General features: G+C 58.7%; 1 protein-coding gene across 1 annotated transcript in view; it reads right to left on the bottom strand.

Annotated features, from left to right (window-relative positions):
* The window catches only part of PMFBP1 (polyamine modulated factor 1 binding protein 1), an 81,559-nt gene that overhangs the window by 1,926 nt on the left and 67,589 nt on the right, over positions 1 to 12,044 (bottom strand). The window contains exons 15-37 of the mRNA XM_061594690.1: positions 8,358 to 8,531; positions 7,972 to 8,118; positions 7,549 to 7,704; positions 7,306 to 7,389; positions 6,646 to 6,813; positions 6,097 to 6,270; positions 5,793 to 6,014; positions 5,447 to 5,677; positions 5,245 to 5,367; positions 5,002 to 5,128; positions 4,752 to 4,909; positions 4,405 to 4,651; positions 3,806 to 3,995; positions 3,514 to 3,667; positions 3,257 to 3,424; positions 3,013 to 3,180; positions 2,765 to 2,932; positions 2,502 to 2,648; positions 2,253 to 2,423; positions 2,089 to 2,151; positions 872 to 981; positions 608 to 682; positions 246 to 339 (exon numbers count right to left, since the gene is read on the bottom strand). Coding sequence (XP_061450674.1) covers positions 246 to 339; positions 608 to 682; positions 872 to 981; positions 2,089 to 2,151; positions 2,253 to 2,423; positions 2,502 to 2,648; positions 2,765 to 2,932; positions 3,013 to 3,180; positions 3,257 to 3,424; positions 3,514 to 3,667; positions 3,806 to 3,995; positions 4,405 to 4,651; positions 4,752 to 4,909; positions 5,002 to 5,128; positions 5,245 to 5,367; positions 5,447 to 5,677; positions 5,793 to 6,014; positions 6,097 to 6,270; positions 6,646 to 6,813; positions 7,306 to 7,389; positions 7,549 to 7,704; positions 7,972 to 8,118; positions 8,358 to 8,531 — 3,519 coding nt within the window. The remainder of the gene's footprint in view (positions 1 to 245; positions 340 to 607; positions 683 to 871; positions 982 to 2,088; positions 2,152 to 2,252; positions 2,424 to 2,501; positions 2,649 to 2,764; positions 2,933 to 3,012; positions 3,181 to 3,256; positions 3,425 to 3,513; positions 3,668 to 3,805; positions 3,996 to 4,404; positions 4,652 to 4,751; positions 4,910 to 5,001; positions 5,129 to 5,244; positions 5,368 to 5,446; positions 5,678 to 5,792; positions 6,015 to 6,096; positions 6,271 to 6,645; positions 6,814 to 7,305; positions 7,390 to 7,548; positions 7,705 to 7,971; positions 8,119 to 8,357; positions 8,532 to 12,044) is intronic.

The raw sequence follows: 12,044 nt of genomic DNA, 5'->3' as shown, positions 1-12,044 counted from the left end.
TTGCTGGGACACGGAGGCGCCCTGCTGCTTCCATAGGTGGAGTTCCTGGCAGTGGCTTGGTTAGGGCCACCTAGGAATCCTGCTGCACATAGGCAGGCCCCAGCGAACTGCCCCCCAGACCACCTGTAGCAGTTCAAGGGGGCTGGTGGCCAACAGCTCCTCCTTCCTTCCCCCCTGGAACCATTTTATGGGGTCCTGCACTGACAAGGTCACTCTCTTCCTTCTTACTGCTGCCCCCCCCTCACCTTCAGGCGCTCACACTCAATACGCCGCTCATCCACTTCGTTTTTCAAGTGCTTGTTCTCTTGCTGGAGTCTCTTCATGAGCCCATGGAGATGGCTGCAGAGAGACGCAAGCCACCTTCACAGAGGGAACAAACTGCAGCAGGCCAGGCTTGGGGTTGGCACAGGGAGATAACTTTGTGGACATGGAGAGGACACCCCCCCCTTGCGGTTACTTTTTATCCCTCACAATAATTGGAGACACAAGTGGAGCAGGGCTGGCAGGAGGGGCAGAGGGGTAGGACCCTGGGTGGAAGGTGGAAAACCCACACCACAGGAAGCCTGGAGGAGGGTCCCCCAAAGGTCAGCCAGCTGGCCCCACTTACTCCCTCTCGCCTGTCAGCTGAGCAATTTGTTTGATTTGGTCCCGGATCTTGTGGCCCAACTTCTCGTTCACCTGCCTGCAATGAGACTGCAGTTGGAAGGAGGCAGCTTAGGAGTCCCCACTTCCCAAACCCACTCCAAGAAGAAATGGGGACAAGGAAAGGTGGCTAGCGTTAACTGCTCCAGCCCCCCCCCCCAGTTCTGCCCAGGAGGAAGCACCAGATCGGAGCTGGCCAAGAGAACTGCCACCGTCAAAACTCACTCACTTCTGCTCCTTCACCCACTGGCTGACGTTGGCCACCACCAATTCACTCTCGTGGTGCAGGCGGTGGCTGTCTGCACGTGCCGCCTCCAAGGAGGTCTGCAGGGATTCCACCTGCCGGGTTGGAAGAGGGCAGTGCAGGTGGGTCAAGGGGGAAGCAACCTCAGCCAGCCTCGCTCCTCTCCAGCAGAAGATGCAAGGAAGGGCCAAAGACCGCCAGGCAGGGCCAGCTGAAGGCAGGACTGAGAAATGGCAACCACAGACCAAAGCTCCATCTAGACCGGCACCTGCTTCCCACCGTGTCCCAACAGGTGCTCCCAGAAACCCCACAAGTAGACCAGTGCTCCCCAGTGCCTGGTGTTCAGAGGGAGACTGCCCCTGGACCTGGAGGTTCCATTATGGCCAATACCTATTGGCACACCTCTCCTCTTCCTTGGGCTTATCTAAGCAGCCCGTGCCACACTTTGGGGCAGCAAAAGGCCTTTATTTGGTTTTCCCCCAAATCCATTCACTTGCCCCTCCGCTTCAGTGGATGGTCTCATTGTGGCACCAGCAAAATCTCAACCTTGGTCAAGTGTCAGCTGAGGACAGGACAAGACACATACCATTACGTGAACCCCAGACCTTAAAGCAGATGGAGACAGGTGGTGGGAAAGGGTGCAAGGGGAGTATTGGGGCTGCTCAAGGACAGCCAGGCCTGGAAAAAGGAGGAAGAAGGGTGGTGGCAGCAGCGGCAGCAGCAGGAGACGGTTAAGAGAGGAGCAGGAGAAGCTGGTCAGCAAAAGGGAAGGGAGGGAGCCAGAGACGGAGATCAGTGGATCTGCAGACAAGCCCATACCAAGGCGTGGGGGGGAGGAGAGTCTCTGCCGGGCATTCCCAGTGCACTGGGACCCAGGGGGGGGAGGGGGGGGGAGCAGAGAGTCGCTTCATCCCCTTTAAAACAGCGGCTCAAGGCCGGGCAGCTCACAACTCCTTGACTGTTGTCATCAAACTCTTCTGGCTCCCAAACTCAGCTTGGGAATGCTACCAGCAGGCATTAGGGGTGGGGGTGTAGCCAGAAGCCTTAATTGGGGCTTACAGTTGGAGAAAAGGGGGGCTGTGGGGTGACTGCTGAATGAGCCTCCTCTCCCTCGCGGCCGGCCGGGATCCCTGGGGAGGCTGCAGCAGCACAGGTCTTGCTGCCGCCCCCTGGCCTGAAGGTGCTGGGAAGACCCTCCTTACCTCCCGGCTGGAGACCACAAACTTCTGCCGGAGGAGGTTGGCTTCGTCCTGCAGGTCTTCTCTCTGCCAAGGCACGTGAGGGCACAGGGTCAGCTGCCTGCGGAGGCCGTTGCAGGGCGCAGGGGCCTCCTCCCTCCCTCCCTCCCTCCCTCCCTCCTCCTGACCTCCTCCGCTGCCCGGTGGCACTTCTCCTCCAGCGCCGCCAGCTCCACCTTCATGACCACCAGCTCCTCCTCCTCCTCCGCCAGAGCCTGCGCAGCCAACTGGTGCTCCCGCTGCCAGTGCTGCACTTGGCTGCCCAGCGTGCTCAGCTGCTCCTCGGAGGTGCAGGCCTGCTGCAAGAGGAGCCTGTGAGCCGGTGCGGGGCCAGGCGCTTCCCCTCCCTCCCTCCGGCCCAGGGCAGGGACACTCGCCTTCTGCTCCTGTGCCTTCTGCTTGGCCAGCAGCTGCTGCTGCTGCTCTTGGGAGCCAGCAAGCTCTTCCTCCAGGTGGGCCGCTCTGTGCTGCGCCAGCTGAAGCTCCGCCTGCAGGCAGGAGACCTCCCGCGCCCTCTGCTCCAGCTGCCAAGAAGAGAGGTGACGGGAGAGGGGAACTCCCAGGCAGGCAGGCAGGCAGGCAGGCAAGCAGCTGGGCTCGCTGGCTACCCTCCCAAGGAGCTCAGGGCACCTTGCCTTACCTGCTCCACTGCCTCCCTCTGGCTGGCCTGGCAGGATGCGGCCTGCACCCGGAGGTCCTGGGCAATGCTCTTGGCTGCAGCCAGGGTGTGGCCGCTCTGCTGCTCCCTCTGCTGGGCAGCGTGCAGCTCTGCGTGCAGCTGGGAGAGGGCTGCCTCCTGTCGCAACACCTAAGAGGGGCAGGGATTGCACGTCTGGTCAACCAGCAGCCCTATGGCGGGGGGGGGCAGCCCTGGCTGGATCCACTCACCTCTGCTGTCTCCTGCTGCAGCTGCAACTGGGCGTGTCCACAGCTGCTGCGGAGCTCCTCAAGTCCGGCCACGTGTTGCTTCAGCTGCTCTCGCAGGGTCCTGTTCTCCGCCTCCCGCTGTGCCAGGCAGGACTGCAGGCTCTGGCCTTTCCACTCCTCCTCCTGCAACTGCAGAGGCAGGCAGCGGTCAGGCTGTGGGGGACTGGGGACCCACCGACCCTGGCAGCCCTGCCCGGCGGCTCACCCTGCACTGGCTGCTCTGGAGGCGATGCTGCAGGTCTTTGCGTCCGAGGGCCAGCTGGCTCTCCCGCTCCTTGGCCCTTTGCAGCTCCCTCCGCAGATCCTCCTCCAGGTGCTGCTGCTGCCTCAGCTCTGCACGCAGTCCCTCCAGCACCGACTCATGCCCCTGCACCTGAGGGCGGCACCAGCTGAGCACTCCTGCAAGGCCCAGCTGAGGAGACAGCCGGCTGCCCTCAAAGCCCTCCACCGCCAGGCCCTCACCTGCTGCTGCAAGTGCTTCAGTCCCTCCCGGCTGCTCTGCAGCTTCTGCTCTAGCTGGGACGCTGCCTGGCAGTGCTGTTGGGCCTCTTCCAGGGCTGCCTGGTGCCGCTGCTTGCACTGGCTCAGCTCTTCCGTCAGCTGCTCCAACAGCTCTCTGAGGAGGCGGTTGGGGGAGGGGGCAGCGGCAGCAGGGAGAACAAGGAAAACGTCAGGAGGCCCAGCAGCCTGCTCCGAACCACGGCCAGCCAATCAGATGCCTCCAGGCCAGGCCCCAGCAGCCCCAGCCGGCTACCTTTTCTGCTCCGACTCCGCTTCAGCCGCAGACACCCTTTCGTTGAGGACCCGGACCTGTGCCTCCAGCCGGCGGCCAGCCTGTGTCTCGCGCATGAGCTCGGCGAGGCGCTCGCTCAGCTGCTCCTGGGCGCTGCGCAGGCTGCTTTGGGCCAACAGCACCAGCTCTTCCTGCTGCACCAGTCCCTGGGCTGTGGGGCAGAGGGGGGCTCTGAGATGCTCGCAGGAGCCCCCAAGGGGGGGAGCAACAGCAACTAGCAGGTGGGCTGGCTGGCTACAGCATTTGGCTAGGCCTTTGGGATGGTTGGAGGGCAACGGGCCCTAGGCCTGCTCCTCATCCCCCCACCCCCAGCTGTGCCTGCTGGGGTGGTTGGCACACACAGGCTGCCACAGCTCGCCAGGAGACGCGCACACACAAGCTGACTGGGGAAGATGAACAAGGTCTCTTGTTCTCATGGGTTTAACACCTTCCACGAGGGAGAGGTCGCCTGACTGCGGCTGCAGAACCAGCAACGGTCAAAAGTCCAGCTCAGCAGCTGGGGAGCCCAGGCTGGGTGCCTCTGGCAGGCCTCTGTGGCTGCAGGCCTCAGGCCCCCTCACCAGCTTGCTGGTGCTGCTCCTGGCTCTCATGCAAGCTTTGCCGCAGGGTCTGGGCCTCAGTGCTCAGCGCGGCACCCTCCGCTCTGCTCTGCTCCAGCTCTCGCTGTGCCTCCTGCAGGCTGGCTTCCAGGTGACGGGCCCGGGCCCGATGCCGCTCTGCCTCCTGGCCCTTCTCCTGCAGGGCACTGCGGGCACGCACCATCTCGGCCTGCGACTTGCGCAGCAGCACGTCTCGCTTCTGGATGGCCTGCGGGAGGGAGGAAGGGAGGGGAGAGTGGGTGGGAGCCAGGCCAGGAGTCCCCCAGGGCAGGGCAGCCGGCCGGCCGGCAGGAGGGCCGAGGGCGCACCTGCTCCTTCTGAGCCCCCAGCTGGCGGCTCTGCTCCAGCTCCAGCTCCAGCTGCTGGCCTCGTTGCTGCTGGGCGGCCCCCTCCAGCTGCTGCCTCTCCTTCTCGGCAGCCCCTTCCTGACGCAGGCTCTGCAGGCGCAGCTCCAGGCGAGCCGTGTCTGGAAGGAAAGAGGCAGTTGAGGCCAGTCCACGGCTGCCCATGGCAGGGGTGGCGTCGTGCTCCTGCCTGCTCCTACCGGCCCTGGCCTACCTTTCAGGGCGCTGTTCCTCTGCTCAGCCACCCTCACCAGCTCCAGCTTCAAGTCCTGCACCAGGCCCTGGTAGTCCTCTGCCTGCCGCCGATGCTCCGAGCACTTGTCTTCCGCTTCCAGCAGCTTCTGGGAAGGCCAAAGAGAAGCATGACTCAGCCATGAGCCCGGCAGCTCCCGTGGTGTGTGTGTGTCCCCCTCCCCCACGTGCCCTGGCAAGCAGAGTGGCCGCGGGCGGGGCCTACCTGCCTGAGGGTCTCTGTGCTGACTCTATGGCTTTCGTAGCTGCCGTTGGAGCAGCTGTGCGTGGCCTTGTAGGAAGCAAAGTCCCTGTGCACCGCTGCCAGCACCGCCTCTTGGTCTAGGAGCTGAAGAGCACACACCCATCAGAGCCGGGTCCCTCTTCCAGCCACCGGGGGGGCTTGGGCTGGCAGGGGCCAGGCTCACCTTGGTACAGGTGGCTGCCAGCTGCTCCTGCAGCTCCTGGATGGTCTCCTTGCACTGGCCGGTGAGCTGCCGGCCCTGGCCCAGCTCCTCTTGGGTGTGGCGCAACTCCTGGGCCATCTGCGCGAGGGCGTCTTCTGCCCGGCTGGCTTGGCGGCACTTGCTTTGCAGCTCCTCCTGCAGGACCAGCTGTTCTGCTTGCAGCCTGAAGATGGCGCCGTCCCTTCCCTTCACCTGCGGCAGGAGGGAAGAGGCAGCTCAGGGCCAAGGAGGCAGCGGCGGCAAGCCTGCTGCTGCTGGCTCCACTCAACCCCCTTGCTGCCCGCCTGCCCGCGCACAGGGGCCACACCTGGGTGCTGGCTTCCTCCTCCAGGCGCTGCAGCTGGCTCTCCAGCTCTCCGGCCCTGCCCAGGGAGGCCTGGAACTTCTTCTTGTAGAGCTCCAGGCTGGTCTCCAGGAGGGTGGCGCTGCTCTCCGCCTGGCCCAGCTGCTCCTGCAGGTACCGCTCCCGCTCGCTCTGGCGGGAGAGCTCTCCTTCCTGCTTCTCAGCCACTTCCTCGTAGTAGAAGAGCTGCGGGGGGGACAAGGAGGCAGTGACCCTGGGTGGGGGAGGGGGCGGCAGCGGAGAGGAGGCAGCCAGCGGCAGAGCTCACCTGCTCCTTGAGGAGCTGGCACTGCTGCAGCAGCAGGTCCAGCTCCAGGCCCTGCTTCTCCATCGTGCACTCACGAGCCTGCAGCTTGCTGAGGTTCTCCTGGTTGCGCCCCTTGCAGACGTCCAGCTCCTGCTGCAGCCGCTGCAGCTTGCCCTGGAGTTGGTCCATTTCGGCCTGGTGGAGAGAGAGCCATTGGCCCTGCAGCTGCCCCCGGGGGCGGCCAGCTTGACCCTGCAAGCATCACAGCCGAGGGCAAGGTCAGGGACAGGGGGACGCCTTGAAACATGGCCGCTCCCATGGAGCAAGTAAAGCAACACGCCCAAAGGGGCCAAAGGCTTCTGCATTCCACCCCCCCAGCCAGTTGCTCAGGGCCCAGTGCGGTTGAAGGAGCCACAGCCCTCCCAGGCACAATTAGGATGCAGAGCTTTTTTGGGGGGAGAGGAGGCACTGTGTGTATTGGGGGGCGGGGAGAGACAGAAAACTGCTATCAGATCGTGGGGAATCGGGGGCCAGCCAGAGTCTGCCTCCCACCCCCGGGAGTGCACTGACCTGGCTCAGGGAGGCCTCCTCCTGGCGCTGGAGCTGCTGGATGAGGCGCGTCTGCTCCACCATGCTTTTCTCCTGCTCTGCGCAAGAGTCCCACAGGCTCCTCAGCTTGCCCTGCAGGTGGTGGACCTGCCCCCTCAGGTGATTCACTTCAGCCTCCTTCCCAGCAAGCTGGCAGCACCAGGGACAGATGGGCATCCTCAGCAGGCCGCTGGGCACCTCGCACAGTCAGCCCCCCCCCCCGGCGAGTACCTGCAGCAAAGCCCTCAGGGCCCTTCTTTGCACTATGATGCCCCCCCCCCATGACTGCTTGTCAGGACGGATCCTGAGTTATTGACTCAGCCCATCTTCCAGGAGGGATGGTGTGGAGGGACCTGAGGCTTCCCTTCTGCACTCTGGATGCTGCCCTACGACTCCCTGGCTGGTTCCACACACCAGCCGGCTGAGGAGAGGGGTGAAGGGGGCCGTCAAGGGGATGCCTTTGGGGCCCAGAGCCAGATGTGTCGGAGGGAGGACTCCAGCCATGGGGTGGGGCTGCGACAGGAAGGGACAGTCTGCCGGCCTGAGGAGCCTGCCAGGGGGTGCTAGGGAGGGCCTGGCTCAGGTCACCCTTGGAAGCCCCGCCCTTCGTGGGCTACCTTTGCAAGACCACGTCAATGTCACCTCATCCTTCACTCGTGCCTGCTCCTCCTCAGTGGCTTTCAGGCATCCCTGGAGCTTCGCAATGGTCTGCTCACGGGCGTCCACCTGGGGCAGAAAGGCAGCCTGGGGGCATTCCAGAGACAATGCCTAGAACTTGGAACCTCTCCGCTGCCCTGGCGGCTGCGGCTTCGCCAGCATTCTCTCTCTCTTGGATAGGAGGAGCAGCCGCAGTGAAAGGGTGGTGGGCCTGGCCGGCCGGCCTACCTCCTGCTGCTCCGCCAGCACTGCTGCCATGTGGTGGGCCAGTTGCTGGTGCTCGGCCTGTGCTTCAGAGAGCTGCTCTTGGCATCGGAAGAGCTGGTCCTGCGCTGCCCGCAAGTCACCCTCCCTCTGCGCCGACTCCGCTTTGTGCTGCTGCAGCTGCATCCAGAGCACAGAAGACCCTTCTGAGAAGATGGGAGGGAAGCAGGAGACCCAGGGGGGCGTGCCGGGGGGGGGACCACACACAGGCACCCCCGTTTACAGCTGGAAGGAGCCAGGGCAAGCGGACCTGGGCCGTGGGGCCGGGCAGGAGAGGGCAAGGAGGCTCACCGAGTCTGGCAGGCGGCCAGCTGCTCCTCAGGGCGAGTGCCAGGGCTGAGCAGAGGTCCCGGCCACAAGCACGTGGCAGGGGTTTCTTGGCCTCACCTGCGCATCGGCCTCCCTCCGGCACGCCTCTTGCTCCTGCACAGCCGTCCTCAGGGTGCTCAGCTCCTGACCTCTCCTCTGCAGCTCCTCCTGGAGGATGCGGGACGCATGCTGCTCTGTGCTCAGCAGTGCCTTCTGTCGGTCCACCTGGCCCCAGAAAAGGCCCTTGGCTCAAGACCGGGTGGGCTTCTCTGGCCCCTCAAAATCCTCACTGGAAAGACTCCCCATGCACCACTGCTGGAGAAGAGGAACCAGAGAGGCCCACAGAGGCCACTGGGGCAGTGCAGCCCAGGAGCCCGTGTGCGCCTTTCTCAGGGGGTGGAGGGCTCACCCAGAAGAGGCCAGAGGCGTGCTCTGGAAGAGCAGCAGCTCAGGCTGCGCCATACCTCACTCCGCAGCATCATCAGCTGCTGCTGCTGCTGCACCAGGGGCCCTCTCCGCTGCAGCTTCTGCATCTCTTCCTCCTTGCTGAGGACTCTGGACTCGGTTGCAGCCTGGGAAGCTCGAGAGGTTGCCAAGTCTTCCTGCAGCTGCCGAACGGTGTCCTTGTACTGCTGCACCTGTCATGGCCGCAGCGTTTGAAACAAGCTAAGGACTGGAAAGCCTTGCAAAGAGTTTCTGCTGCGTGGTTAGTCCCGGCCTGATGCTGGCTGAATAGTGGTTGGGGGGGGGTGGCGGTGGCACAGGGCTTGAGGTTTGTTTTGCTCCCTCCTCCTGATCAGTTTTTAGATGCCAGGTGAAGAAGAGTTTCAGAGGGCATTTGGGAACAATTGAGTTTTATTACCTGTTCAACTGCTATAGTTTCTCTTGATTTTCTGGTTTTAAAATTATTTTAATGAAGTTTTACTGTTTGATACAACCATCTGATGGGGCCTGCCTTATCAGCCCCAAGGAACACAGGCAGCTGCCTTATACTGAATCAGGCCAACAGTCCATCTAAATTAGTATTTGCACTGACTGGCAGCAGCTCGCTAGGATTTCGGACAGGGAGTCTCTCCCAGCCATACCTGGAGCTGCTCATGGGGACTGAAGACGGGACCTTCCCTAGCAAAGGCCCACCTAGTCCTGCGTCCCGCTCTCCCGGTGGCCAGCCACATGTGTATGGGAAGCCCACAAGCGCGCAACAGCAGTCTCCCACTTGTGATTCTCGGCAAGTAGCATTCAGACATATCGCCTCAGATACTGGGGCTGGGATACTATCATCGTGGTGACTCCACTGATTTACGTACACCCATCCCAAAGCCATCAAATTGGTGGCCAGGATGACATCTTGTACAGTTCAGTCCTGCTGTCTCAGATTTATATTTGCCATGCCTGGATGTGTTGCTGGTGCTGCTCTTACTTTAAAAGCTGGTCTAAGTTTTTTGAGCTGGCTTGGATATATGCCACTCACTTCTGGCTTCGCTGAGGTAATTTGCTCACTCCCAATTTCTTTGTGTTCCAAGTGATGACAGCCTCTCACAAGTCTGGCCGGATGAAAGAACCATTGCCAAAAGTTGTTTGGGCAACAACGGGCATTCTCCTCCTAGAGTATTCTCGCTAAACTGTGAGCAAGCCAAACGTCCTGTCCACACAGACTAATGGAAATCGACCTGCAAGAGCTGGATGGCACTGCCTGGGGCACTGCCTTAAGCCGGTTCCAGAACGGAGAAAGGGCTGCTTTATTTGAGCTGCTCTCTGCTCCTAAATGCAGAAAGCTTTTCCTCATGCGGGATTTCCCCTCAACACTTTTAGAGGGCAGACATAACAAAGTCCCTGTAAAGAACAGATAATTGTCCTTGTAACAACAAAGAGGTGGAGTCAGCAGTACCTGTTCTTGTTAAATGCAGTTTTGATCAGAGGGCTACAGGAACACTGATCTACCCCATTACGCAGCCCTTCCCAGAACAACAGTCAAAGTCTCTCTTGAGAATTTTCTTAGAGGGCCCTTTTTAAAAAAAATTACCAACCATGTTGCAAAATGTCTAAATATTGCTATTCCTCTTAGACAATCTGTTTTCTATTTTAATGATCCTATGTAGTTACATTCTGTAACTTTTTATTTGTGTTCAGTGGACGTAAATAAATTATATTAGGTACATTTTGTAATCTAACTATGGGCTGTGTGAAGAAATACTTTGTCTGTCCTGAATCTTTCAAGATTCAACTTCACTGGCTGACCCCCCAAGTAGGATTATGAGAGACAGAGAGGAAGACAATGTCCCTCTCCCCACACTGTGCATGGTTTTAGACACCTCCATCATGTCTTTTCTTACTCAACTTTTTCTAAACTAAAAAGCCCCGAATGTTGTAACCTTGCCTCACAGGGGAGTGGATCCAATCTCTTGATCATTTTGGTTGTCCTTTTCTAGCTCTACAAGATCCTTTTTGAGTACTGCAAGTGTGGCTGTACCACAGAATTCCTAACATGCAATTTGCTCTTTTCACACCAGCTGCACATTGGGTCAACATCTTCATCAAGCTATCCGCTGTGACCCCAAGGTCTCTTTCCTGCTCAGAGCATCCCTTTACATTTGCTTGTGCTGAATCTCATTTGCCATTTTAATTCCCATTCACCCTGTTTGGAGAGATCCTTTTGGAGCTCCTCGTTTTGATGTTATCAGCAAACTTGGCCACTTCCCAGCTCACTGCTAACTCCAGGTCATTTATAGACACATTAAAAAGGCCAGGCCCTAATCCCGATCGTCGGGGGACTCCACTTTCTACATCTCTCCATTGGGAGGACCATCCATTTATTTGTACACTCTGGTTCCCATCCCTTACCCAGTAACAGAAGAGGACCTCTCCTCTTATCCCACAATCGCTGCGCTTACTCAGGAGTCTTTGCTGAAAGTCTAAGACACAAGGTCTACCAGTTTGCACCTATTTTATTTATTTAAGACATTTACATGCCTTTTAATCATTTGCATTTCTAAGCAGCCCATCCATATCCTTGCTGACACTCTCTACAAGGTGAGTGAGGAAGGACTTGCCCTTTCAGAAGCCATGATGGTTCTGTTTCAGCAAGGCTTGTTATTCTACACGCTTGGCAATTATGTTTTTAGCAATGCTTTCCACCAGCTTTCCTGGGACAGAAGTCAAGCTAACCGCCCTGCAATTTCCAGGCCACTGCCCCTCAGCATCCCCCACCCCCACTGACCCTTTCTAAAAATTGGCGTTACATGGTCCACTTTCCACTCCTCAGGTATGGAGGGGGATCTGAGACACAAATCGCGTATTTTTGTTAGAAGATCCGCAATTTCATATCTGAATTCTCTGGAACTCTTGGGTGGATGCCAACCTGACTGATTGGCCAGTTTTTCATTTGTCAATAAGGTCTAGAACTTTGTCTCTCATCACCACTATTGGCCTCAGTTCCTCAGACTCCTCTCCTGAGAGGCACAGAATATCTCCTACATCTTCTACTGTCAAGACAGATCAGAGAATTCATTTCGCTTCTCTGCAGTCTCCCTCTCCTCCTTTGGCACATCTATGACATCCAAAGATCCAACCACCTCCTTGGACAAGTCTTCTGGTGCTAATGCATTTTTTGGTGGTTAGTCTTAATTCAAATAACGACAACAACAACAACAATAGCAGCAGCATCCTTGTTGGCCACTTTTTGTGTGTTTTTTATTCTGATTTGGAGGAGACTTGCATTTTCTTGCCTGTGCTCATTAACCACGCTGGCATCTTCTTGGCTCTGGGGGTACCTTTTGGGATCTGAGCCATATATACTAGCTGAGCTTCCATTATATGTGGTTTTGAATAACCTCCAAGCACTTAGAAGAGATTTCATCCCTTTGACTTTCTCTTTCTACTTCCTTTTTGCCAGTCCCCTTGTTTTGGGGAAGCTTCCTCTTTTGAAGTCAAATGTGACTGTGTTGTATTTTCCTGGCTGTTGTCTGCTTACATATACGTTGAATTTGATAGCACTATAATCAGTGTTGCCAGTCAGTTCAATACCACTTACATCTCACATCAGGTCCCGGGTGCCACTTAGGATTAAGTCCACAGTCACCGCCCTGCTGGTGGCTTCCATGACCATCTGTTCTAGGGCACCATCATTTAGGGTGTCTAGAAATTTCACTTCT

Source organism: Rhineura floridana, chromosome 13 (assembly GCF_030035675.1).
Source record: "Rhineura floridana isolate rRhiFlo1 chromosome 13, rRhiFlo1.hap2, whole genome shotgun sequence".
In the NCBI taxonomy this organism is placed as follows: domain Eukaryota; kingdom Metazoa; phylum Chordata; class Lepidosauria; order Squamata; family Rhineuridae; genus Rhineura; species Rhineura floridana.
Note: the sequence above shows the minus strand (reverse complement) of the source record. Positions and strands in the feature narration are given on the sequence as shown.